Source organism: Phaeoacremonium minimum (genome assembly GCF_000392275.1).
Source record: "Phaeoacremonium minimum UCRPA7 unplaced genomic scaffold PA7_03_scaffold_146, whole genome shotgun sequence".
Taxonomy (NCBI): Eukaryota; Fungi; Ascomycota; class Sordariomycetes; order Togniniales; family Togniniaceae; genus Phaeoacremonium; species Phaeoacremonium minimum.
This window is the reverse complement of record NW_006921053.1, coordinates 34076-61008: the sequence shown is the minus strand read 5'-3', so window position 1 is coordinate 61008 and position 26933 is coordinate 34076. Positions and strand designations below refer to the sequence as shown.

The 26933-nt window shown below is 51.9% G+C and overlaps 4 protein-coding genes across 4 annotated transcripts; all 4 read left to right on the top strand.

Moving 5' to 3' along the window:
- Positions 1 to 5096: 5096 nt before the first annotated feature.
- Positions 5097 to 6575, top strand: UCRPA7_2000 (putative acid phosphatase protein; the record flags this gene model as incomplete). The annotated part of the gene is made up of 1 exon (XM_007914578.1): positions 5097 to 6575. The coding sequence occupies one exon, from the start codon at positions 5097 to 5099 to the stop codon at positions 6573 to 6575; it is 1479 nt and encodes a 492-aa protein (XP_007912769.1).
- Positions 6576 to 8776: 2201 nt separating this feature from the next.
- Positions 8777 to 10672, top strand: UCRPA7_1999 (putative het domain-containing protein; the record flags this gene model as incomplete). Its single annotated transcript, XM_007914577.1, has 3 exons — positions 8777 to 8787; positions 8947 to 9944; positions 10269 to 10672. The coding sequence occupies 3 exons, from the start codon at positions 8777 to 8779 to the stop codon at positions 10670 to 10672; spliced, it is 1413 nt and encodes a 470-aa protein (XP_007912768.1).
- Positions 10673 to 15140: 4468 nt separating this feature from the next.
- UCRPA7_1998 (putative ammonium transporter mep1 protein) lies at positions 15141 to 16842 on the top strand (the record flags this gene model as incomplete). The annotated part of the gene is made up of 3 exons (XM_007914576.1): positions 15141 to 15210; positions 15270 to 16540; positions 16603 to 16842. 3 exons carry the CDS (start codon positions 15141 to 15143, stop codon positions 16840 to 16842), a joined length of 1581 nt encoding a protein of 526 aa, XP_007912767.1.
- Positions 16843 to 21229: 4387 nt separating this feature from the next.
- Positions 21230 to 22678, top strand: UCRPA7_1997 (putative tyrosine-protein phosphatase cdc14 protein; the record flags this gene model as incomplete). Its single annotated transcript, XM_007914575.1, has 1 exon — positions 21230 to 22678. One exon carries the CDS (start codon positions 21230 to 21232, stop codon positions 22676 to 22678), a length of 1449 nt encoding a protein of 482 aa, XP_007912766.1.
- Positions 22679 to 26933: the final 4255 nt, after the last annotated feature.

Here is a 26933-nt window from a genome sequence, read left to right as displayed (position 1 = left end):
AAGAGCAGACCACCGTTGCTGGCGTAGCAATCCCTGCCTTGCTTTCCTCACCGATCAGCACAATCTGACGATGAATCCGGATTTTCAAGGCCTTCGCATCGGGAGAATAGGCGAATGGCCAGCATGAACTTGCATAAAGGAGAACCTTCTATCCTCCCGCATTTGTCTCCATCCCCGGATTGCAGTGATCTGCCCGGCATTGATGCGCATTGTAGAACACCGCAGGAACAGCAGGAAGAGACGAACATAGACCGTCAACAAGATGCGACAAGCGCACTACCTAGACTAGAACCACTAGGAAGCTGTAATAGCAGCTTCGACGGCCTGCCCCGCGACCTAGATCCTAGCTGGTTTGGGATGTCGCTCTTCCACCCCTCGTCTGGCTCATCTGGCTTGTTTGCCTAGGGCCACGCTACTGATGCGCACAATTGCGGCAGACGATGAAGGGGGCTTGATCTAGGCCGCTTTCTCCAGCTGCTGCTGATCAGTTGAGCTATTCCGGGCTTCTCTCTGTCCCTTATTACTCGTGAGACCTGGACGAAATATGTATTGAGCTCCAGCATTCTACGGCCTTGACCGGAGCGCTCTCCTTTGGGCAGCCTGCTCGAGCATCATCATAATTCTGGCATGCTGGCCGCCCTCAACCCGGCCGCCGGGCCAATGGTCCATGATAGGAGACCATAATATCAGACACACAGACACCAGGTCGGCCAGCTTGGGCCCCCAAAAGAGCCCCCCAAGATGCCCAAGGGAGTTAAGTCGTACGCCCCTTCACGCCCCTTCCCCACCCTGCGGCCTTTCAGACCCACCCCTCCCTCCTATTTACGTATCGTCTCATCCGACATATCCTTGCTGTCCGTGGCTCCCTAGCGTGCGTGGCTATCCTGAGTTCGGCGCATTACTACAGTGTACTAGGACAGTAATATCTCCCATTGGCGCTGGCTGCATGTTTCATGGGTACAGATTGTGGGCTCTACTTGCGTCCTGTTTACACTACTACGTACATATGTATGGTGCGTGCCTCGCCTCTCGTCCTTTGCTTGCCCACGGGGTCTATCAGCTCTTCGAGCGAAGAAGCTGTATGATACGTGATGCATTGGTCAGGGTCCTCCACGCCCACTCCTGTCCAACCATAAACTGAGCGAGGACGCCGCGGTCAACGGTTGTCTTTAGACAACGCCACTGGTCTCTCTTCACCATTGACTGGCTGGAAGCTTCTCGGTTTGATGGGGTCTTGACACCACCACAAACGCACCCCCCGTACAGGCGCACTTAAGCCGCATTGCTGGCCATGTGGATCTTGATACAGGAGAGAAGCTGAAGCAAGACGACAGCCGCACGATCACTACCACTTGTTTCCAGGACCTACAGATAATCGTAATGCAGATGGAGTGGAGGTGTGGTCATCCTTATCAACCGTCACCACCCTTCCTCACCCTTCCCTTCAACCGCCTCTAGGCTTGTGTCTCAGTGATCACTGAGAGACTCAAGCTACCATGAAGGCTCTCTTTAAGGGTCCTCCGCCCGCAAGCCGGCCAAAGTCCCAACACCAATCTATTCGGGGCAAAATATCGGGGCCAATTCCAATACCCAGCCCCTTGGAGGAGGAAGAGTTCCCCATACGAAACCCAGGCACGGGTATTGCAAGCCCAACACCTCTTGATGAGAACGAAGCAGAGGAACATAGACAACGACAGCTTCATCCCCCGGCGGCCGGCACATCAATTGCGTCGGGCGTCACGCCAAGTCAGGCTGAGGTCCCACAAGCAACTGTACCTGAGCCGCCGTCCTCACCACCTCCGGCTCCTCCTTCCGGGCCCAGCCCTACTTCAGCAGCAGGTGGCTCGACAGTAACTGGCCCGGAGAGCTCGCCTTCACAACGATCCCCTAAGCGCCACCGAACCAACCCGTCCAGCACATTACGGTATTCGACTGTGAGCAATGTCTCTACGGACAGCCCTGCGCATCAGAATGGGCGGCCGGAAAGGAAGAAATCTACCTTGCGCGGTGCTCTAAGTAAACTCTTTGGGCGCAAGAAGAAGGAAGGCAGTCAAGGCTCAGTTTCGACAACAGAGCGTTTGTCAGCCTTGGGAGGGGCATCTCAACACCGAAGTGTAAGTGTCTCAAAGCTCGCGTAGCCCACCTTATGCGACCGCTTCGTCTAAGTACTATGACTGACTGTCTCAGCTCCAGGATCCCGCAGCACTCACCACACGATCCAAAGACACCGAGCCTAAACGTTCAGCATCACTCCCGATAACAGAATTTGATCGTGCGCTTCGATCACACTCGGTTGGACCCAATGACATCACAGCCATCGAGAGCGCGCGCAACTCAATACAGGCGGATGCGTCGCCGAGTAGGAGACGAGCAGCTACTATTTCCAGCAGGGTGTTCTTAGGACCGCGTAGAGGCGATCTTGGAGAATGGGCGGGCTTATCACCTCGGCCGGCCAGCACACATGGAAGGAGCAGCCGTTTGCTAACTGGCGACGAAGATCCGAGTGAGATCGGTCGCGCAATCACTAGCGATAGTACCGGTGATTTGTCACACAAGCGGCGATCACGGTCACTCTCAGGCTTGCATGACATTGCCAGTCGCGGGTCAGACTCAAGGCGGCGGAGTGATGAAATTCGCTACTGGCGAGAAAGCTATGACCCGGGATTTCTGTCTCCGTTGTCGTCTGGGCCAAATGATGGGACTGATATCGGTGATGATAACGATGACACCGGGCAGGTGTCAGTATCTGCCCCAGAATCGCCGGTTGTCGAGCGACCGCCGAAGACGCCGCCACAGCCGTTCAACTTCGGCTCATTGGCCTCTATGAATGAGATGGCGGGCATGAAAATCACGCAAGCTGCCAGCATTGATATGCGTTTTGGCGGTTTAGAGGGTCGCATGCTAAAGGTGGAACGTGTTGTTGACCAATTGTGTCACTCGGTACCAGGCTTTAAGGGACCCTTCGTGGAGCTTGGTTCCGAGCGCTCAAGATCGGGCCCAACATCCGAGCCGTCTTTTGTCTACACAAGCGCTGCGCCGCCCATGATTCCTGCCGTCTATCAGACCGTCTCTAATGAATTGAAGGGCAGCTCGCGGTACAGCAGCTCAAGGCATTCAGTAGAGACTGATGCCCACTCGCACATGTCTTTCGGCGAGGGCCAGACTTACATCGGATCGCTGCATCCACCTTCATCGTCTGCGACACAAGCGCAGTCCATTACTGTTACATCCGGGCCGACACAACTTACATCTGCAAATCGGCCGACATCGACGTCGACTGTACGCGGCGCAACTAGTCTCCCTACCATGGGGGGCGCACGCGAGCAAATTGATGACGCTTCCATCCTCCAGTCACAGCTAGAGGCCGAGCGTGCTGCACGGCAAGCGCTAGAAGCCCAGGTCAAGAAGCTGTCCGAACGACTTAACTTGCTTTCATCCACTATGTTCGCAATGGTGCGTGATCCTGCTAAGTCAAAATCACAAGAAAGGCTGCGGCCAGACACGAATGCCACGGCTCCAGCGCCGACTCCGTCACCCACAGGTCTCACATCAGTCTCGATCCCAGTGCCCGCCGGCAAAGCTCAGTCAGTCTTTGAGGACGACGACGACGATGGGTCGACAGTGGCTAAAGAAGGTGATGATTACTCGGAGGCGTTCCAGACTCCAAGGGAAGAGAGCGGCCCTACAAATTACGGCGCTTTCGGCGAGGAGTTGAAAGATGACGATGACGATCCGAAGCGCAAGAAAGCGGCTAGGACGTTGTCACTAAGTCAGCTCACGATGGGCAAAGGCGTTTCTACAAGGATATAATGACTTCAACATTCCTTAAGACTCGAACTCTCTGAGAAAATTGAAGGCCCTGCCTTGATCGATGAGTAATAAGTCCAATAGGCTTCCAGCATATTACCACTTCTACACCAGCTCCCTAGCACACAGCATCATGACGTACCGGCGATCAGAATCACGTTATACGTACGCAGGAGGACGAATGCCTTTGTCTAGCGATTTATGTTGAGCATTTCGAGCGAGCGACTGCATTACTAGCTACCTCTTTTTTTGATCACACTGTTTGTTCTCAGTCAAGATCACTATTCCCAACCTTTTCTCCCTTGTATTTGTAAAACATCGTTTTCGGATCACTACAGCACGACGCGGACGCATCGCGATGATTGAATATTTCGTTTTGTTATAAGAGGGGCCACGTCAACCCCTCCTGAAGGGAGATTTCGACCGACGAGGATTCGTCGAGCAAGGAGTTATCTGTCCAGATACCTTTTTCTTTTGAAAGCATTGCAGGAGCCCAGGTACTGTGTCTGGTATCACGGATAGGATAGGTAGAGAAGAAGTGATAGCGCCAAGGATAATATAATCGAGGTGAAGAGCCGCAACACTCCTTCGCGTATGTTTCCACTGCTGTGGCACAATCTAGCTAGCCGTTCTTTATTGAGCTACATTGTGACCGGCATTGTTTCATACATTTTGTTTATATTGCTGTGTCTGTATGTTTCTTGTTCGTCATTAATGAATATATTCAGAAGTCTCATAATGGGTAAGAGCTAGAGGGGTACGTCTAGGGACAGAGTGTGAAATTAAGAGTTGGCACGTGCGCCAGTTATTAATATCTTGACGCGGAACGCCGTGGCCAAACGGGTCCTCAACTATGCTAAAACGCCGACGACTTATCGACTTCGTCACCAGTCTCACCCATCGCCGTCGCAAATTGTGTTTTTCGGCCAGTCTCCAATGAGTACATATCGCTGGAGACAATAATAGCTGTCGGCAGTCTCGCAATGCCGCAGCCTCTAAGCCTCAAGCCGCACGCGGCAAAAGGCTATCAGCTCGTCGATGGACAAGGCGAGCAAGAGCATGAGCAGGAACAGCCGTCCTCTCCTATCGGCTCCGGTACGACACACCCGCCATCAATCCAGCGGCGGACGGCCAGAGTTGTACTCATTGCGCTTGCTGTATGCTTGGCTATCTGCCTGGGCATCAACTTTGCGCTTGAGAATGGCATCGCATCGCGGCTCGCGAATTCCGGCAGCTGTCCGTGTGCGGAGCAGCCAAAAGTGCCAGACTACTTCCAAACGTCACCGCAGATGTGGGCTGGTCCGACAGCGACGGGAAGGCCGGCGTTCATGGCCCAAACGAGGACGTTTGATCCAACGGGCACTTATGTACCTAACACTCCGCTGCAGACGTCAATCCCCATCGAGGGCATGGGGACAGGGAACACGAGCATTTTCCAGATGATGGGTTATCTATCGCCTTACTCACCCTCTCCTGGATTTGGCGTGGATGAGTATCCACTGCCCGAGGGCGCGGAGATCGTTCAGGTGCAGATGCTGTCTCGTCACGGCTCCCGCTATCCGACTACTGGCACCAATGTCGAAGCTTTTGGCAAGCGGATTGCTGAGGCTGCTGGGAAGTACAGGGCCACCGGTTCATTGTCATTTTTGAACGATTGGAAGTATCAGCTCGGAGCAGAGATTCTCGTCCCAAGAGGCAGGCAGGAGCTATTCGAATCAGGCATTCTACACTCGTACATGTATGGCAGCTTGTACAACACCAACAGCAAGATCATCGTCCGCAGTACTACCCAGGATCGTATGCTAAAGTCCTCCGAGTACTTCCTTGCCGGCTTCTTTGGTCTGGAATGGACAAAGAATGCTACAATTGAGGTGATCATCGAGAAATATGGTTTCAACAACTCCCTAGCAGGCTATCATCGATGTCCCAATGCTAAAGAGGACAGGGGTGGTACAGATGCGCAAAGGATATGGTTCGAGAACTATTTACAGAACGCCACTGCCAGGCTCAGCAACTTGGTCGAGGGCTATGATTGGACTGTCGATGACACCTTTGCAGCTCAGAATCTGTGCCCGTACGAGACGGTCGCGTACGGCTTCAGCCGATTCTGCGAGCTATTTACGTACGACGAGTGGATTGGCTTCAGCTACGCCATCGACCTCGCTTTTGCTGGAAATAATGCTTTCCAATCTCAGACCGGCAGAGCGGTAGGAATCGGTTGGCAACAAGAGCTCATTGCCCGACTCAAGAACCACACATTGGGCTATTCAGGGTCACAAATTAATGTGACTCTTGACAGCAGCACCGACACCTTTCCTTTGAATCAAAGTCTTTACTTTGACTTCTCACACGACACGAACATCATTTCTGTCTTGACCGCGCTCGGCTTCAAGCAGTTTGCGGCCTTCCTAGATGCGAAGCAGTATCCGGGTCCGCACAATTTCACCATCTCGCATATGGTGCCATTCGGCGCACGGCTTGATGTCGAGATCATCAAGACACCCCGACCTGTGGCGGCTGATCGCTCGGGGTACCTGCCAACCGGCCCAGAGACGACGTACATCCACTTTATCCTGAACCAACGGACACTACCGCTGGGCTGGAGCTTTCCCGAATGTGACGTCTACCGGCTTGATGGATGGTGCGAGCTTGACACCTTCCTCAAAGTACAAGATGAGATGGAGAAGCTTGCCAAATATGATGAGGCTTGCTTTAGTGATTACAAACCACAGCCCTATGGCGTGGTGATGGATGGTGCACCACTATAATAGGTAGAGCTGATAGCATAGATACAAGTTTTGCGAACTTTGGAAAACTGTAACAAAAAGGACAGACCTTCCACGTGCCTGAAGAAGTCAGGAGACGCAACTGATTTACGAAATTTTGAGAAACGCAGGCAGGAACATTGTTGTTTGTGTGTTCGGGGCTCAACGTCAGAGATTATCAAACTGACGCAAGCAGTTTGTGAGGTTGCAGTGTTTCACATACACCAAGGAACGCCAATAGGGCTATACATAGACACGTCACACTGCCCATATAGGGTCATACAGATGAATGTATTAGTAAACTTCCTGATTTCACAAGCGTTATTGGTACCATCTCGTGGGGTTTGAACATATTTCACTCCTGGAAATCACAACGGGAGACAAACTAATTATTACTCAAATTTTGTGTGTTCAGTATCCACTGCGGACTAGAGTCACTCCTAGGCAGCTGGTACATCTGTTCCTGAAAATCTGTATAAATTGAGCCTCATCCCTCCTGTGGGCCCTATTTGACCTGCTCAGCTCAAAACGCCCATCCTGGACTTTCGGCAAGTCTTTCTCAAATGATTAGCCTTCCTATATAGTAGGGTATATACACGCATGGACATCCTGCTCTCCGAGTACGTCGCGGCTGGACAGTGCTTGACCTCGATAAATCCGAGTTCCTCTGCTTAGCACTTCATAACACTCAGAAGGCAGCATCTACGAGCGAAACACACATAGCACACAACATAATGTATTTACTATAATCGTACAAATTCAGACCCTTTGTTGCCCACAAAATGATATGGAAGCTCCATATCTCCGCGTCTGGATGTAGTCTCTATATCCATACAATCGAATGGTTTGAAGGGGAATATAATGGTGACCTGGTATCAAGTTCTTTCGGTCTAGGCCACCTCCGAAATCCGGACAGATACCATTATGGCAATCGCGGCCAGCAACGTCTTACCTTATAGGACTTGGAGAGGATTGACATGGCATTGGGTGGCCGGATAACTCAATTCAATGATATCAAGACCAATCTGGACGGCTTAACACATCTACCAGGAGTAGTAGAGTCTCGGCTGTGCCACCCTCATTATCCCTACCTTACGAACTCAGACAGCATCTAAATCGGCTGATTCTGGTGACAAGTTACCACATTGTATTAAAAGAAGCATTCTTCTGTATAATAGCCTAACTCTACAAGTAACTTCAATAACCCAAATGACAACTAGTTTCTAAAACACTTCAATTCCGGTACCTACAGGGAGCTCACTTGATACACAAAATCAAGAGTTGGATTCAATAAGCCACGATACTTTGGTTTCATGGGCATTGTTCTTGTCAATCGTTGCTCCTACTCCTTGCTCTCCGTTCTTGTAGTCCTACGGGGTGCAGGCTATGGTAACTAGAGACCCGGCGTAGGAAGATGACGACGTCCACACTCTAGCCACTATGAGGCAAAGCGGAATTGAAGTTTACTTCTGTTCTCTTGCTGATCAGAGAATTATCTGTTAAGAGAACGACTAAAAGCATCACCGCTGCATTTTCGGAATTGCAACTGAAATTTCGGTATTTGGCTTTACGATATTCCAAGAAAAAGTTACTCAGATACTATGGTATGAGGAGTCATAACGGAGAATGGATCAAACGGTCAATGCAAAGTGGTTTTTTAATTGTAGGAGAAGAATATTTGATGACAACCAAATCCTTCGTTTTGGCATCTTATACAATAAGTAAATCGTGTAGTTGGGTTGATGTGGGACTGTTCAAACTGACCCCGCGAGGAGCACACTTTCCCCACTGCATACCACAAGCTCAAGGAACCTGAGGTGCTGCGCGCCTGTCTGTAATACACACATTTGTCACCGCACCTAGAAGGCTGAGAGCCCACCCGAATAGATTGATGAAGGTCATTCCTGAGACTTCTCGGTGGTGAATTGCAACATATTACGGTTATGACCGGCGAAGACATAGATGCAGAAAACCAGCAGTGACGCTGGCTACCAAATTGTCCATGGAATGCCCGATATGCCTACCATTAACTGACAATTCAGAAAAGCCCGTACGCAAGGTGGACTTATGCAACTCCGCCAATAACGGTTGTTCGACTTGTAGTCTACTTTGGCGTGCGTGCAAGCTTGCTGGTGACATATCTTCAGTCGATCATGCCATCTCATGGGCCAAAGGGTCTCTCTATGGGATCTCCCTCGAGACGGATGATCCTGAGGTCAGAGCAAATGCAGAGCCGTGGACACCAATTATATTTCTAGCAGCAGATGGAGGTAGGGTATCACCACTGTCTACGAGACCATCGCTGATTGTAGGCAGAGAAATCATCCTCGCCTTTCCCATGGCTGCCGACACTGACTAAATCGCCCTTCACTAGAAGCGCAACGCGCGACATCCAGTTGATCAGCCTGTGGCTGAGTGAGTGCCAGCAGGGCCATGCCATGTGCCAACAGCTTATAACCCCTGTTCTTCCTAAGCGAGTTCTTGATGTCGGCAGTGCCAACAACGATCCTCATCTGGTGATTTCGTCAGAAGCTACGGGTCGATATCTCTGTCTAAGTCACCGATGGGGCTCCGACCAGGAGCAATTATGCACTACAAAGGAGTCTTTACCTCACTTTTGCGAGACAATTCCATTTGGTAGCTTTCCCCTTCTGTTTCAACAGGCCATCGAGGTTACGCGAGCGCTCGACGTCCAATATCTCTGGATCGATTCACTCTGTATCCTCCAGGACGACGTCGAGGACTGGGAACGAGAGTCAGCCCTGATGGGGGATATTTACTCGAACGCATATGCCACCCTGTTTGCCGAGAGAGCTACCAATAGCAACGATAGCCTCTTCCAGACTGATGACGACCGAGGCAACCGTTCGCATTTCGTTCAGGATGTCGAACACAAAGATCCGGCCACAGGACAGACACATTCGATTCTGGTTGCGTCCAAGCTGGCGACATATCCCAGTTCTCTCGAGGAAGCTTTCTGCCTGGTCGACCAGTCGGAATCCCACCTCGAAGACCGAGGCTGGGTGCTTCAGGAAGAAGTGCTGTCTCGCCGCAAGATCTGCTTCTCCCACACCGAGCTGCACTGGCAGTGCAACGTGCTCTCGCAGTGCGAATGCGGCATGCGGTCCGTCATGGCGTCCAACACCGTCAGCTGCGAGCACGACTTTGTCAGCCGGCTGCTGCTCTTCCACAGGAGCGACGGCACCGTGACCAAGGGGCTCAGCAAGAGCCTGAGCTCGGCGCGGAGGCGAACCATGGACGTGAACAGGGCGTGGCAGCAGCTCGTGCGGGCGTACTGCCTGCGAAACCTGACGACGGAGCAGGACCGGCTGTCCGCGCTTGCGGGCGTGGCTTCGAGGCTGGGCAGGTCAAGTAGGGACTACTTGGCTGGTATATGGCGCCAGGACGTAGAGGCTCAACTGTTGTGGCATGCCAAACCGGGGTCGCTCGAGCGGCCCTGTCATAGACACTCGTTCTACGCACCGTCCTGGTCCTGGGCTGCTGTGACGGGGAGTATTGACTTTCAGTCCCTTGGACCGTTCAGCTGGAGGAGTCTTTGGAGTGTTAGAGACGGAGCCTGTGAGCCATCTGGAAGAAACCCTCTTGGCTCGGTATCCTCGGGATGGTTGAAGGTGGTCGGGCCTACAGTTCCGGTCAAATTGTCTCTGCTGAGTAAAAACGATTCAGCTTTCACAGAGAAGAACATTGAAGCTGAGTGGAAGGACGGCTTGTACCGCTACCAGCTGACAGCACCAGGGGAGGCCGATTGTATCACGATGCGTATTGATGCTGACGACAACGGGCCAATCACAGAAGGTCTCAGACGCGAAAGCATGGTCATCACGGATACAGCAGAAGATTGGAACGATATACGAGCGTCCCTGGGCATTGAGCAGAGGAAGTACTTGTATCTCATTGCAGGATTGCGCAGCCAAGTCAACGACCTGACTCACCTGGGCGTTACCTTGACGGAAGGACTCCTGCTAAGAGAGTCCAGGAGGCAACCTGAGTTCTGGGAACGGGTTTGTCTAATGAAGCCGGATGGATGGTGGCGAGAATGGGAGAAGCTGACAATGAGCAGAACGCTTGTACTCATCTAGACTTTCGTCACTCGAGAGGAGGAGCTGGCCAGGCCAATTTTCAGGATAGAGAAGACGATGACAAAATTGACAACGGTGCTAGGTGACTGCAGTTGCAGATATTCCCACCAGAGTTGGTTGATACTCCGACCAAGACAATGATATGTTCGAACCCCTTGGCTGGACACTTTGCACACGACCTCCGAATGCATTTCATAAAAAGGCTCTTGGGTTCATCAATACTTGTCAATTTTCCCAAGGGGGAATCCCGCTTCACAAAGCTGAAGTCGAGTCACCTTCATCGTCAACGCACGGCCCGGAAGGGACGGGCCTTGCCTGAAGTTGCTCAAGCTGAAGTGTTGAAGCACAACAACAATCATTGAGTGGCCCCTAGGTCCATCACGTGGATGCCAAGAAGAGTGGATCCGCGAGCTTTCATCTTGACAGTTTCGATCTCAAAATCCAAGGAGACGTGATTGGCCGAGATGGAAAGATAAGGCCCTGGTCTCGGCTACCGCTTAGGGCGGTCTTGGCAGCGTCTTAGCTCGAATGCTTGTTTGGAGCAGAATGAGAGCAGCGGACGATGACATTGGGAAAGGGAGGAGAAAATCTCTCATGATGAAAATGATGCCACTGCAGAAAACGGCGTGATCCAGCCAACCAGCCCATAATCACGAAAAAAAAAGCTGGGGTACGTTGATGACGACTGGGGGCGCCCTCTAGGCACTCCGGCTACGGGGTCGGGGCGGACGGGTGCCTTTTTCCCTCAATTGGATCACATCCTATAGGGCCAGCAGCATGCTGTAGGTTGTATGATAGCTATGCAATAAAGTCGTACAGTCTCACTCGCTGCCTATTCGGATGGAGTGGAACGCCACGAATTGGCAGGCGAGATTTTCCCTCACTGCAAGGTCTCAGCTTTTCCAGGCACGAGACCTATCGGCGTCCCCTATCAGTGCCTTCTCGTCTCCCTGCGCAGCTTGGCATTGTAGCAGAATGGTCCGAGACTGAGGTGTCTTGCTGGTTGATATGTCGATAGTTGCAAATTTGGTGAGATGAGCATCGTTTCCAGACCTGGCCGGGTCAGCTGGACACGGTTTGAGGATGATGCATGCTGTACATGCACCCCAGAAGGGGTCTTGAGGAAGCGAAGAATTTTCCCTCATGCCGCCTGGGCACTTCCCAGACGAGCTATACATCCGTGGATGTGCATGCGAGGGTTGCTTTGTTGTACAATAATATGAAGCCATATGAGATGAGAGGCTTTGCATGGTGTTGCTCCGCTGTGATGTATGCGATGTGCCGTCGTCATGGCTGCCTCTAACCTAATTGAGCGACATCGAGATACTGCAGGCCGTGTACATGCACAAAGTCAAGTATGCGTAATAAACGTCCATATATCGGCGGGCCAGTCACCTTGGCTCCTTAGTGACCTAACTGATCTACGCCCGATCCTCTACTGCGCTAAGGAAGCTCATCATTTCACGCTGGAATTGGCGAGCCGGCGTTGGTTGTTTAGTCCACCAAGTGCAGGTATGAAACGTCGTCGATTCCATGTGGCCCAAGCGACAGAATGACAACGGCGATTTACAAATAAAGCTTCTTATCTATCAGTTTAATAAGGGTCGAAGCGCCGTTTTTAGCAAGCTGCTTAAGCAATGGGAGAGCAAGGAAGGGCCAGGCTGAAAGAGAGGTCACCGAGGGAGGAAATGCTCCAATGGGACGGCGGCAGGGTCGCGAGGGACCTGAGACGAAACGAGGCCGAAGCCGCATGGAAGCTATCGAAGGACGAGAGAAGTCTCCGTAACGCGCTGTGATTCGCCGTTACACAGGCCGTACACTCATCGCGCGGTTCGTGATCGACCCGGAATTGGTGGCCAGAGGGTTGTGGTGAGGTGAGTGTGTCACGCCCAAGACAAACGATTTAGTAAAAGTTTGCCCGTCCCACGCCCCTCGTTGGCTGGGCTGCCCTGGCGGCCTGGCTCGTGCTCTGTGCTGCGCTGGGGGGTGCTGTCCGTTAACCGGCCCTGGCGCATGTCTGTCACTGGAGAGGTACTCTGCAGTTCTGTAGGTGCATCTCATCCAGCTTGTTTCGGGTCCTTGAAATTGCTTTGATATCAAGATGCAAAAAAATTTGCGGGTTCACGGGGAGAGCGATGCTGTGAGGTGCTCCAGGACGTTGGCGTCTGAGCTGCAGCCCCACTCAGGTGGCTTTTTTCCGCCTGGCAGAGGCTGCAGCTGAACGGCAGCTGGGACGGCCCCAGACAGAGACAACGAGAGAGAACTGGGGACATTGCTGGGGGACACCTGCAGGGCAGGCTAGCTCGGGGGCTTGCTCCAATTGAGGCGAATAGCGTCCCTGCAGCCCGGCAGCCCGAAAAGTAAAAGTAACCACCAAGATGCTGTATGTATGTACGTGTGTATGTATGTATGTACCTCACTCACTAAGGCAAGCCAGCCATGTATCCGGAAATGCCTATCTTTTCTTGTCAGGAACCAGACAGCCATCGTTAGCAGCCTATTGGCTAGGCGATGAAGTTTTTGCCGCATCATCCATCTTCAGGACCCCCATCTCCCCTCGTGAGACATCACAGCCTCCATCGAATAGGATCCTCCAGTTACTTCTTCAGGGCGGGTGGGATGAAAAGGAGGCTCGAAAAGGAACGAGCCACGCCTCAGCTCCCGAGAGATCTCTCGTCTGGCGTGCAAACAGGCCTCTTGTTCCCCCACTGACCCACCCAGCAGTACCCCTGTCTCCTAGCTGCTCCGTGGCGTGCCTCACCAAGAGCTATACTACGTATTCTCCCGCAAAGTCCTATGTGAGTATGTGCATTTTCTCGGTTGTGATGCGCGAAATCGCAGCTCGAAAGGCGCCTTGGACATGCCCAGCCAGGTATGCCATCGGGATCTAGCTGCACACACGCTGGTGGGTCTCGAGCCAACGAACTCGCTGCAGGCATACCTACCTACCTAGGCTCTGTGTATTGAATTAAGAGAAGTTGAACTCGAGATACGAGTTCTTTTTCCAGGACAAATCCTCGACATCCCACCCTCGACGACTTCGAGGCCCGTTCATAATTGCTGGATGTCGGGTCGGGCAGCAGCAGCAGCAATAGCACCCAGGTGTCCCCTCCTCCACAAGTTCACCAACCTTGACCTTGACCTTGACCTTGACCCCTGCAAATTGGAGTGCATCAGCAGCCGGTAGGGGCATGCGCAATTTTCCCGCCTGGCCCTGCCCTTGGGATGAGAGAGGGGGGCTTACTCTGCGTCATCAAACACTCTAATGGGGGGTTTAGAGCAGAGTTTTCCATCCAGGATGTTGATTGAAAACGAACTCTGGTATATCGATCTTTGCAATGATAGAGACTCGAAAAGGATGAGTCGGGTGACTACTTGGAAGGTCAGAAACGTAGCATACCATGAGAAGTCTAGGGTATAGTCCGCCGGGCATGTTCCCGAGTTCGCGATTCATGATTAGAAAGGGAGACGACATCGGTTCACAGAAGTTGCTACAGACATTGAAGCATTGATGAAGCTATATCATGAGCCCGCTGGAGATTCTATAAATATACAACACACCTGACCTGAAGTACTCCTTCAACGTCGGGGGTGAGTGGGATGGTGAAGAGCCGGAGCCTCGTACAGGAAGGGCTGACCCAACCAAATGGCATCGTGTGCCTCGCATCCGCAGACGCGGCTAGTCTGAGATATAGAGGCGGATGTCTTTCTTATCCTGGCTGCATCGACTAAGATGCATCAGATAATCAAGCATCCTGTAAAGGCATATGAATCTACGGTGCATTCACATGAGGCATAATAAGAGACCGCCATGAATGGAGATGCATCTACTATGCAGTAAGGTAAGAGGAGGTACGTACCGCGCTAGGGGGCCCTGGTACGATGCCTTAGACTGGGTCTCCCGCGCCTCAACCCACTGGGCCTTAGGTTAGGAGGTAGGTTAGGTTGCCCCCCAAAGCCCCGAATGCGGATTGATTGGCGCTAGGCCTAGCCGGAGCGATTCTTCACGCGCAGTGACGGTCGGGTGGGTTGATTTTTGGGGTGAGTGAGTGATGTGCATGACATGCTCCTTGTACTAAGTCGCTCTGCTAATACTGCTGCATACCCTCAATTAGAGAGAGCGAGAGAGACAGAGACCCAAGATGCAGTCCAGGTCCTCCACAATCGAGGCTAGGTAAGGTAGGAACTAAAAAGTATGATATATATACTGCATCTCCATCCCACCCGTCTGGCTTCGTCTTGATCTGCCGTTTCTGTCCGACTATCCAGCCCTGTTGCTGTGTGTGCTGTGTTCCGTGTTACCTGCCTCACTTGACTTACTCGTAGAGTGCCCTCCTCGAACCCAATTTTTCTCACATTCCTTGACTTAGACTTTCCGACACTTCACTCTGGAATACTTCATTTCTCTTTTCCTTTTCAATTTCTCGTGACCGGGCCACACACGAAAAGACGCTTTTGAGCCGGCGTCATGTCCTACTCCTGGGTAGGAGCACCTGCGGTGTTCAACGGCACCAATGACGAGACCGGTGGTGACTCTGGTGAGCAATTCCCGCGCAAAACACCAACTCTGTGTCGTTGAAGGCTTACAATCAAGCAGCCACCGAAAACCTAAACCAATGGTACCAGTCCGGTGACCAGGCCTTCATCATTGTGGCCTCCTGCATGGTCCTGCTCATGATTCCCGGAATCGCCTTCCTATACTCTGGTCTTGCACGAAGAAAGTCCGCCCTCTCGCTCATCTGGGTCGTCATGATGTCCTTCAGCGTCATCATTTTCCAATGGTACTTCTGGGGCTATTCCCTGGCTTTCAGCAGCACGGCCACGAACGGTTTCATCGGCGATCTACACCACTTCGGCCTCATGAACACTCTGGCCATGCCTTCCCCCGGCTCCGCGCTCATCCCTGAGCTGCTCTACTCATTCTACCAGATGCAGTTCGCCGGCGTTACTTGTGCCCTCGTGGTGGGTGCGACAGCCGAGCGTGGACGAGTCCTTCCCGCGATGGTCTTCTCCTTCTTCTGGGCGACACTCGTATACTGCCCTCTGGCCTGCTGGGTGTGGAATGTCAACGGCTGGGCCTTCAACTATGGTGTCCTCGACTATGCTGGTGGCGGACCTGTCGAGATCGGCTCTGGTCTTTCAGCCCTCGCCTACTCCTGGATCCTCGGACGCCGAAACGAGAAGATGATGCTCAACTTCCGTCCGCACAACATTTCCCTGATCCTACTGGGCACTATCCTTCTGTGGTTTGGCTGGCTGGGTTTCAACGGCGGCTCTGCCTTCGGTGCTAATCTACGTGCCACAATGGCCTGCTGGAACTCGTGCTTGACCGCCATGTTCGCAGCCATGACTTGGTGTCTGCTCGATTTCCGTCTGGCCAAGAAGTGGTCTCTGGTCGGCTGGTGTTCCGGCACGATCTCGGGACTTGTTGCTGCCACTCCCGCCTCCGGTTTCATCACCCCCTGGGCGTCCATCATTCTCGGCGTTGTTACGGGCATCTGCTGCAATTTTGGCACCAAGATCAAGTTCATGGTCAAGATCGACGACTCTCTCGACGTGTTCGCCGAGCACGGCATCGGCGGCATCGTCGGCCTCATCTTCAACGCCTTCTTCGGTGCCGACTATATTATTGGCCTCGACGGCGTCAACAATGGCATCACCGGCGGCTGGATCAACCACAACTACAAGCAGATGTACATCCAGATCGCCTACATCTGCGCCACCTCCGCCTACACCTTCGTCATGTCCGCCATCATCGCCAAGATCATCGACATGATCCCCGGCCTGCACCTCCGTGCGAGCGAGGAGGCTGAGCTCCTTGGTATGGACGATGACCAGCACGGCGAGTTCGCTTACGACTACGTTGAGGTATGTTTTCTCGAAGTATAAAACATCAACTCCAAAGATCATCATGCTGACTATGAATCTAGGTTCGTCGCGACTACCTCGCATGGACCCCCGCCGGCAAGGAACAGAAGGAAGACGGCTTCCAGATCGCCCCCACACACGGCATCGAAGAGCACCAGAACATGATGAACGGTAGCAGCCGGCCAGTCTCTAACGAGGCCATCGTGGTCGAGCAAAAGGCCGAGGCACAGAGGTCGTTCGAGGCAGAGAAGCAGGTAGAGGCTGAGAAGCAATCCTCTGCCGCTTCTACCAAATCGAAATAAGCGAGGCCCTGACCATTTCATCACTTCCCGTCGTTCAAGAAAGCGTTGTTGTTGTCGTCCAAAGCGTAGGATATCCATTTTTTATTTGCATAAGACCAGGGATCAAAAGGGGATTAGGGTTTACTCTTTTGGGAGAAAAAGGTGTTGAATTACAGGCTTTCTATCATTTCATCGACACATGTTGAAGATTGGGGCGATATTCCTGGAGGTCCAGGCAAGAGTTCTACAAGACTTCTACAGGATGATGCTGATGTTCCATTCCTGCAGAATGGACATATTGGTGGTGCTAGGCATACCGAAACTGTAATAATACCCATTCGCTGGCATTGCTCAATCATGAACTACATACAATTTAGTATTCACAAATCTATTTCCCTCCGTGCAATGACTTTGGAATGATTACCATACCTTTGTCTGAAGTCTCCTTGGAAACTGCTCTCCGCTCAGTCATCCGGCCCGCCGGAGACACTTCAGATTCACAGCACAGCCCACTCTCTCAACTCTCGATTACGCTCGTATCGCGCGATTTTACACCCTCTGACCATGCCCACAGCATGCAGCCGGTGCTTTACTGAAACCACTACTCGTGGACGCTTACACGGTTGCACCGATTAGTCCATTACGGAAGCCAAGACTTTTCCTTATCTCTGGCGGCCGTCATCCAGCGATTACCTTCCCCACAGCATCCAAGCAACCCCTGAAGCCCGGTACTGATACGCATACCCATAGGCGATTATGGCTCGTATGCTAGCGTCATTGGGGGCGAATGCAGGGCTAATAGTTGTGTTTTCTGTATATGCCGTAACAGGTCAACTCCCGCAGTAAATGCCGGAGAGATGATCTGTTAGGGAGCCTGCCGAGGTCGACATACCCCTGATCCGGCTATTGCAAGGCAATCGCTGATGAGCGAACTTGTAGCTTGTGGAGTGCTACAGCTGGTATAAGAGGTGCTATGACGTCGATGAATAGCCAAGTGCGAGCCATATTGACTCGGGGCCTCCTGGCCGCTATGGACTCTAATCTACTCCCACGGGCAATCCACCCGCGGTGCCGCAGGGGTGCTGAGAAAATCGCCTCAGATATTTTCACGGTCATTGAAATCTAACCTATCAGCAGAGATGCCATTCTCGAGATCCGGCTGCAGCTGAGCGCCATGGCGCTCTTATCAGACGGGCCTGCAGGTGAAAGCTAGCCGGGCTGGAATTGTCGCAAAAGCCTCGCCGACTGATAAGGGTGCGGTCTAGGTGAGCTGATGCTCTGTCTCAGCCAAGTCGAGGAACAGCCTCACAATTAATCCCTATCTCTCAATAAAGCGCCAACACACCGTACATGCGCTTGCGTTATCTACAGAGTCGTGCGGCTCTGTCGAGGAACTGCATCAAGCCGATAGGACGCGGGGCCGGCGCTGTCTTAGTGTGGGGGAAATGGCCGGCCGGGATTCGGGGCGAGGATCCTTCGAAGATCTCGGCCTGCCAAGGTGCCAAGCAGATGCCGCGGGGGTTCCGTACCCGACTCGGCTGGATCATCAAGACCAGAAAGATGAGGTTGGGCAGGGTTTGAAACGAATTGATTGTAGTTGAGAGGCTGCTCTTTCATGTCACTCCGGCTTGCGAGCTTAGTTCGTAATCAAGCGTATGGGCTCACGAGGCCTTGCCAAAACATCGCAGACACGTGTCTACGCCGTGTCACTGTAGTTGTCATAGTAAATTTAGAATTATGTTTAATTATTCGTCAGGCTTATGTTTTTGGAATTAAACGACGCGGTCCGGAGATCCATTGATTTAGAACCTTGGTCGCTTACTATGCTCTGATATATATCAAGATTCCCAAACACACACTATCTAGAATTAGACTTAGTTTTCAGACAACGCAACATTATGCAATCAAACAAAATGGCGTCACAATTCACGTCACTCTGCAGCCAACAGAAAACTCTCAATGCACACGACGTGGCCCCGTGTCTCTCTTATCATCACTCGCTTGCTGTGTATAGAATCATGCTTCCCAACATCAAGAACGTTTATCTGAGTATTTGGTCAAAGAGTTCTCTTCTCTGGTAATGTCACAACCTTCTCTTTACTTAATAGTATTCATGAGTCGTCTTGAGCCAAGAAATGTAGAGACCACGATTCGTGGCTCGTCGCAGATCTCGATTTGGAAAAGATTTTTCCAATCCTACGCTCGACACGTTCTTTCCGCGGTGTCTTCTGGACAAAAACCGAAAACAGAAATAACGAGATAGGAGTGTTAGGTCTTTCCAATCGCAGTTACCGTGGCCAGCGCTAGGGCGAATCGCCGTCGGTTGTAAACCTCGATGATATGATGAAAACCCATCACGGGAGACAGGAGTCACGATCTGAAGAGCCATTCTCGATGCCAGGACGGCGACGTTGCGTTGTAAGTGGCCCTCTTTCAAACGCGAGCGCTCGGGAGTATTCAAGACCCAATCAAGTGAAGATTGAAGAGGTGATCTGGACCAGAAGATGGTGGCACCTCTGGTTTCACAGGGATCTATTGTTGCCCTGGATGGATCTGGGAGTCGCAGCAGCGGTGCCAGTACCAACCGAGGAGCTGCTTCGATCCCAGAATATGACAAAGACTGAAGTATGTCTTTATCTTGGAGATCATTCGACTTTCCTCGACTCTAGAACATCCACATCGAGCTCCTCCATGACTTCCATGATCAGCGCAAGACTGTCCATGAAAGAGTTGACCGCGACTCGAAGCATGCGGTTGGTAGTAGCGCTGTACTCAATACGCAACACAGACTCGGCTGGCTCGGCTGTTGAAAATTTCCTATGCACCAGTGGAGATAGTTCCTTGTCAACACTCATAGCCTTCAGCGCGACGGAGGCAAGTCGCGCTGTCGGGAAGGGCACATCGAGGGTCCTTTGAAACACAAGTCAGCTCTCGAGCGGGGTACCTGGGGCTGAAGATTCCAGTCATACAGAGAGCACGGAAAGCCGGTATCCGCGCTATTCGTCATGTTTGGGGCTTTGAAACGGATTGTGACGCTGAAAGGTCTTGTTAGGAATGCTGGATGATGTTGTCGATGCGCAGCCCTTTACTGCAAAATCGACAACGAGTGGGCTGGCGGGGCACTTTGAGGCCGATAAGATAAGGTTATACGCTACTCAGCCGCAACGCCTCAGGCAGCAAGTTTTTGCGGTTGCCATAGAGACAGGCCGAGAACGTGGCTTGACAACAGACAGGGACGTTTGATTGGTTTGTTGCTTTATTTGGGGCGAGTAATATGAGACTTCAATGCAGAATAACAAATCCCCTGGCTCCATACAAAACTCCAGGCCCGCACACCAGAATGCGCACATGCTCTCTTGCCTAATATCTCCAACAAACAACATCATCATCGTCTCTTCTCCTCCGACTTGACTCGACCTTGAGTCGCATTCTGCTTCTTGTTCTTGCTGCTCCTCGAGATTGGAAAGGCATCTTCGCTTGACCGTATCTTTAGCAAGTCTAGCAGTCTCTGCTCATCGCAAGTAACCAGGCACGCATGCGAGTGGTCGCTGCTTGAACAGCCTATACACTTCTGACCTGCGCTTGCTTGTATTGATTACAAGTATCTGTTACCTGCTACTTAGCCAGAGTGCCGGGGGACACTGTCTCTTTCCGTGTGAACAGACCGGATCAGCGCGATACTAAACGGCACGTCGGCATGGCTCCTTCTTCCAAAAGTCCCAATCTGGGGCAGATCATTGAATATATACCAGGTACGTAATCATTGTCACAATGTCTCAATAAACATGCCTCAAAAAAAGCACAACGGAGTCCGTCCTAAATCTCTCAATGGACGGTGCTCTCAGTAGAGGCAGCAGTCCGGGACTGTTGGACTCTCTTGTGCCATATCATTTTCTTTTCTATCCTTTCCCGATCACTTTACTAACTTACACAGATCGCCTGTATCTTGCATCGTACATCAATCCCCCAAATGCCGATACTCTTTTTCCTTACCCAGATCCACCGCTGCGCTCACCGACCAAGCGATCACAAAGAGCGGTAGACGGACCAACATCTGTGCAGAGACCGGCCCATAAGCAACCATTCTATTTCTCTGTAGACGATAGTCTCCTGTATAACGCTTTCCACCATGACTTCGGCCCGCTGCATATCGGCCATCTATATCGATTTGCCCTCCAGTTCCACGATATCCTCGGCGCGCCGGAGAATAAGGACAGACCTGTTGTATTTTGGAGTAGAGCTGACCCTAGAAGTATGACTTGCCAACAATGCGCTTTGGAACATTGTGCTAACTATTTTGCTAGGCCGTGCCAATGCCTCTTGTCTACTAGCATGCTATATGGTCTTGATTCAATCATGGCCACCACATCTTGCATTGGCCCCCATTGCCCAAGTTGATCCCCCATTGATGCCTTTCCGTGATGCTGGCTACAGCCAGGCAGATTATGGTATCACAGTTCAAGATGTTGTCTACGGTGTTTGGAAAGCCAAGGAGGAGAGTTGCTGTGCATTGGAGAACTTTGACCTCGATGAGTACGAAAGGTTTGAACGAGTAGAGCATGGTGACTTCAACTGGGTCACTCCCCATTTCCTGGCATTCGCTTCGCCCCAGCACACTCCCGTGGCTCGCATTACCGAGACGTCGGACCTCTACCCTACACTGCCAAAGACACTAGCAGCCGTCGATGCGCACCCGACACTACCGCAGCCATTCAAGAACGTCCTCAAGCATTTCTCTGAGCGAAACATCGGTCTTGTGGTCAGGCTCAATTCCGCACTGTACTCACCGTCATACTTCGAGGCGCTCGGTATCCAACACCTGGATATGATCTTTGACGATGGTACCTGCCCACCTCTGTCAACCGTGAGAAAATTCATCAGGCTAGCACACGAAACAATTACTGTCAAGAAAAAGGGCATTGCAGTTCACTGCAAGGCGGGACTTGGTCGAACAGGTTGTCTGATTGGAGCATACCTCATCTATCGTCATGGCTTCACCGCCAATGAGATCATCGCGTACATGCGATTTATGAGACCCGGTATGGTGGTTGGACCTCAGCAGCACTGGCTGCATCTCAATCAAGGCACCTTCCGAGAGTGGTGGATCGAAGAAAGGGTGGAGCGCAAGCTTCGCAAGGAGTTTGCAGCTGCCAATCCATCACCGAGCACACCTATCCGAGCTATGCAGAAGGCATCTCTTGGCCGCAGCAACGGAGGCACCTCGACACCGCCTAACAGGAGCGCGTCGAACAGAACTCCATTAAGCGAGATGAACGAGCAGGACCGCAACGCCCCTAGCAATCAAGAAGACTACCTACCAGCACCGACACCAGGTCAGCCGCGCAAGACCAACAGGCATCATCCCTACGGTCGCAGCAGCAAGGACTCCGTGCACCGCACCTCAATCGAGGAGGAGTCAAGCGTCGAGCAGGAGACAGAAATCGTTTCCGTGCATCGTCAGTCCCAGGGAGCCGAGTCGGATGAGGAATGGCACCTACGGATGCGAACACACCGCAAGCCATCAGCATCTCCGGATCATCGTTCCGAGAAGTCACGCTCCGTCAGCCACACAACCACCACGACGACCATATATGAGATGATCGACAACGATGCGTCAAATGATATCGAGAACATTGGTAGCGCCGTCGGCCGGACCAAGTCCATACGTGATTCTCCGACACGTGCTAGCAGCACTTCCGGTGTGATGACGAAAGTTCGAGGCACCTCGAAGCGGCCGGGCGACTCTCTGCGAGGTAAAGAGCCCGCAGGTGTTCGCAAGACCAGCGGTCGTGTCGGTAGCATCAGCTCTGCTACAACCACAGCGACCAACGCTGCTAGAAAGGTGTCTGGTCTTTGATTCGTCTATGCCCTTACCAACAACCCAATTGAAATACTAACCCTGAGCAATATCCGGATGACGAATTCATGATCGTTACGACCTCTTCCATGTTGTTCTACTGCATGCATTGGCGTTTTAAGGGAAGCAAGGAGTCACAAATCAAGGGAGACGTGCTTATATATTATCCGAATGGAACGGGTCACGATTACATGTTGCATCACGGCGGCACTGGCTCGCATGACACGGTCTTGTTATCAGACAACAATTTTGGCGTTAACAGGAGGACGTTGGAATGAAACCTCCAATTCAACTGTATGAAAGATGGAGTAGAGATGTGATCTTGGTCATATCTCGGTCAGCTTGCCATCACCGGGAGAGGAGAGTGAGATGATGATGTTTGTTGGAGTCGCCGCCTCTCTACCAACTGGGTTGAGAAGTGATGTTGCGGCCCGTTGTTTGGTTTCGCGCTACTTGCGTGTCCGGAATATTTACGTGCCAATGTGTCTTTCGTTCGGAGTTTGCTAGCAATCAGTAATATATGAAGAAGCACTTACAAACTGTTTGCACTACTGCTAGATGCCGTGAATGTTCACATGCCATGTACTGAAGAATTGCGATGTCACTCAATGTACACATGGTAGATCTCAGCCTGGTGGTTCAAGCTGTTGCCTAGCCTTGGAAAGTATACAATGCGGCTTGACGAAGTGTCCTTTATGATGATCCACAAGAACCAGCTTTCCACTGATGCCTCCTGGTGCCGAGCAAAATATTTGCACACGGCCGGCGCCGGGCTGCGTTGATGCCTAGGAGTGAGGCTGTGTGGAGCCTCGTCCTACCCGGGCCGAGCTTGTGCTGAATTTACCCCTGAGCACGCCGCTGATGCCGATGTTCTGCACAGCCACAACCCGGGACTAAGATGCTCATGTACAACAGTATGCGGGACCCAGAGTCTCGGGTCCGTGTCTTATGTTTCGGATGAAGTGGCTGTCTCATGGATGCACAGGACCGGTGTCACGTACGGGCGACAAATATCGAGAAACGAGAGCCAACAATAGAACGAGAGCATGGTATTTGTTGAGCGTAAATTTGCCCCGACACAGGGAGAACGCCTCGGAAGAGCCGTAAGGGCTCTAAATGGAACATATGCGGAGAGAGTAGTGTTTCATGTCTCTATACGGTAGCTGACGGAACAAGCTTAGTATTGAGTGTGTCACCTGTGAGTAGTTTTACACAGTTTTCCCGCAGTCTTTGAGTATTTCATTGACTACCATTCTCATGCCTACTTGAAGACGGCGAGAAGAGACCAGAGGCTCTATCAAAATATCAAATGAAAACCGCCAAAGAAAAAAAAAGGGGGGAGAGGGGGATTAGGTGCAAAGGCGTCTTGCAGCTTCACCTAAAGGTTCTTGAGGGTAATTCCGGTGGTCATCGCACATAAAGTAGTGTAGCTGGGTAACCAAGGTAGTCATGAGGGGCTCGTTATACTCATGAGGATTTACATCTTGCTGTAGGCAAGTACGATGGGCAGGGTCGAGGTAGCAAGCTGCACCTTCCTCAAGTTTGCGTAAGTTCAATCTAGATTCAAGAAAAAGAATTTAAGCCGCAATCACTCACAGGTTCTCAATCTTATTACCACCAATGTCACTAAGACTCATCCATCTCTTCTATGACTCCTTCAGGTTGAGATCACTGTATTCAAATGGCTCGACTCGTCCGTCCACCCCGTCATCACATTATGACAACTTTCTCGGTGAAGCATCCGTGCCTATAACAGGATGAGCTACGGCGAATTGTAGCCAAGCACAACGGTTTCCCGACGTGACACCACATGAGGATTTGCTCCTGACAGCTAATTGAGACTCTCTGTATCGCTGTACTTCGTGTACAGCCTGCAATACATCAGCGGTCATCCCGATCGAGGTCCAAAGCTGCCTCGGAATCTTTTGCCCCTGATGCATGAGAGCAACTGGCAGAGCTGACATGATACTGAAAACGACCATTGATAAAGGATACAGTCGATACCCAGTAAGATGATTGGCACAGGCGGATAGGGGTCAATTTCAGCCCCCAAGGTTGCCATTTCTTCAGAACGTATCATCTCAAGGTTTACGCCCCCACTCACACAAAGGATCATGTTTCCAGGTGGAACAGGCGCGATAGACGACGGTGACACAGAGCCGGGTCGTCCAGGATTTGACTGATGGGCGCGGCATGCCCGGGAAAGGACCGTTTTCTTTATGCGAACTCTCTACGAGAATAGACGCATTATATTGGTTTGAAGCATCGTGCATCGTTGGGCGACTAAGAAGGTGTTCAGTGGGCTAGAAAATAATTCAATGCTGTGCCTCGTTAGCCTCGTGGCCAGGAACAGAAGATCCTGCAAAGACTGCATAATGCAAAGACGAGGATGATTTCTCCGTTGGTGTGATCATGAGAGCAGGACTTCCGCTAGGTTCAACAGGTGCGCACCCAGGTTTTGCATGACCGATAGAAGAGGGAAGCTCTTTCAGCTACCGAGGCTGAGCAAGTCTAACATCTGCGAGAATGTCTGTTGGCAGTTCTCGCAGAAACAGACGGCCGGACCCGTTCTTGCTTCCATCACTTGACGGTGATACACTGCATGGACCCATCCGGATCGTTGGTGAGTTGTGGAAAACTCGTCTACCGTGCCTCAGGCAGGAGCTATCAAGCATGCAGAGAAAAGGGCGAGAAAATGCCTTGTCCAAAGCAGGTTGCGGCGCCATCGTCGAAAAGGAGAGGCAGTTCCATGGGGATGTTGGTGGGCCGGAAAAGGTGGCCGCCTGTCCTGGGCTGTGCGGGACACTATAATCGAGAGTGGATAAGAACTTGCTCGAACGGGCAGCATCGTCACAAGGAACAAACTGGAAGAATGGATGTCGCAATAGGGATCCTTGGGTAATAAGGTCGCAGAAACGGGTCGCATGAAGGGTGGCCGGGAGAGTGCTCTTATATGGATGGAGTTGATGCTGCGCACATTGGTTAGTGCAAGGCAGACGCTGAGCACTGTTGGTCCTGATGGATGGGATGGTATGGATGAGCTCGCCAAACAACCCTATAAGCCTCATTCTAAGGACGGGGGAATGGCGCTAAAGCCTGTATAGGGCACCGTCCGCACCAACAGCCTGGGCCGAATGCTACCAGGCCGCTTACTGTCCAATGAGACATATTGAAGTGGTGGCTGAAGGGCCGTAATCTCGGCCATCTTCTGTTTGTCGAACCCTGATCATGGACCCCCAACGCTCACCACGGTCATGCAAGCACTTCACGGCTGCAGCAAACATCCTGCTGGCTTCTCTACTCACTCCGCATTTGGCGTACCATAAGCTGAGATTCCTGACGGTCAAGTGTGAGCTGCTTTGAAATCATCATGGCGGCGGGTCGAAGGACCAATAGTTCGATTCCGCGTCTGGCTGGGTTCGAGGATTTGAGGGTGCATCATCAGCCACAAGCCCGAGAACCGGCTGTTGGGTATTCTCGTCAAGTCTATACATGATGGATGAGCCTGGTCGGATCCATGGCGACAATCGCATTGCCTCAATGTCATGTGGGACCAGACAGTGTGGGCGGAAGATATCTTCAACCGTGTTAGTGTTGTGGAGGCCCGTACCGCCAACGCCCTTTCAACGCTGCTTTGATGGCGATGCAGGTCCACTTGACTTGTTGGACGCTACAGAAACGTTGACTAGGGGTATTCGGAGGTACTATACTGTACTCTACCATCTCTGCTTGCCGTTGGTCAGCCCTGCATGCCAATTACCTATTCGTTTTTTATGACAGTCGTAAACCGGTCGACTCTTCACCCCATTCTTCTTCTCCAGGCTCCGACCAAATGACTTCGGTGGTCCCCTATGGAGGCCTGCCTCCTGTGATAAGGGGCGTACTATCACAAGGCTTCAGCACCCTCCGCAAAGCAGTAAGCGGTCGGGCTAGCCCGGTGAGATCTCGGGTACATCCCCAAAGATGTCTAAAGGAGCAATATGCTCAGAGACCAAGCAAGAGCTAGCCAAGTGGCGGTAGCCCCAAACTTCACATTCGATCCTGAGTTGGCTTCAGCTTGTTCTGTTGCTGCAAACTTCCAACAACCATTACAGCCCTGTCTATACCGCCAACTCCGGCTGATCATGACATCAGGCCCCTTTTGTCATTGCTCCTTCCGTCGGCAAGAGTCCAGCCACAACCTCTTTCTATAAGTCACCGCTTCTCTCATCTGATCTTGAAAACCTTTCAAAACTTATTTCTTCTCTTGCCTTGA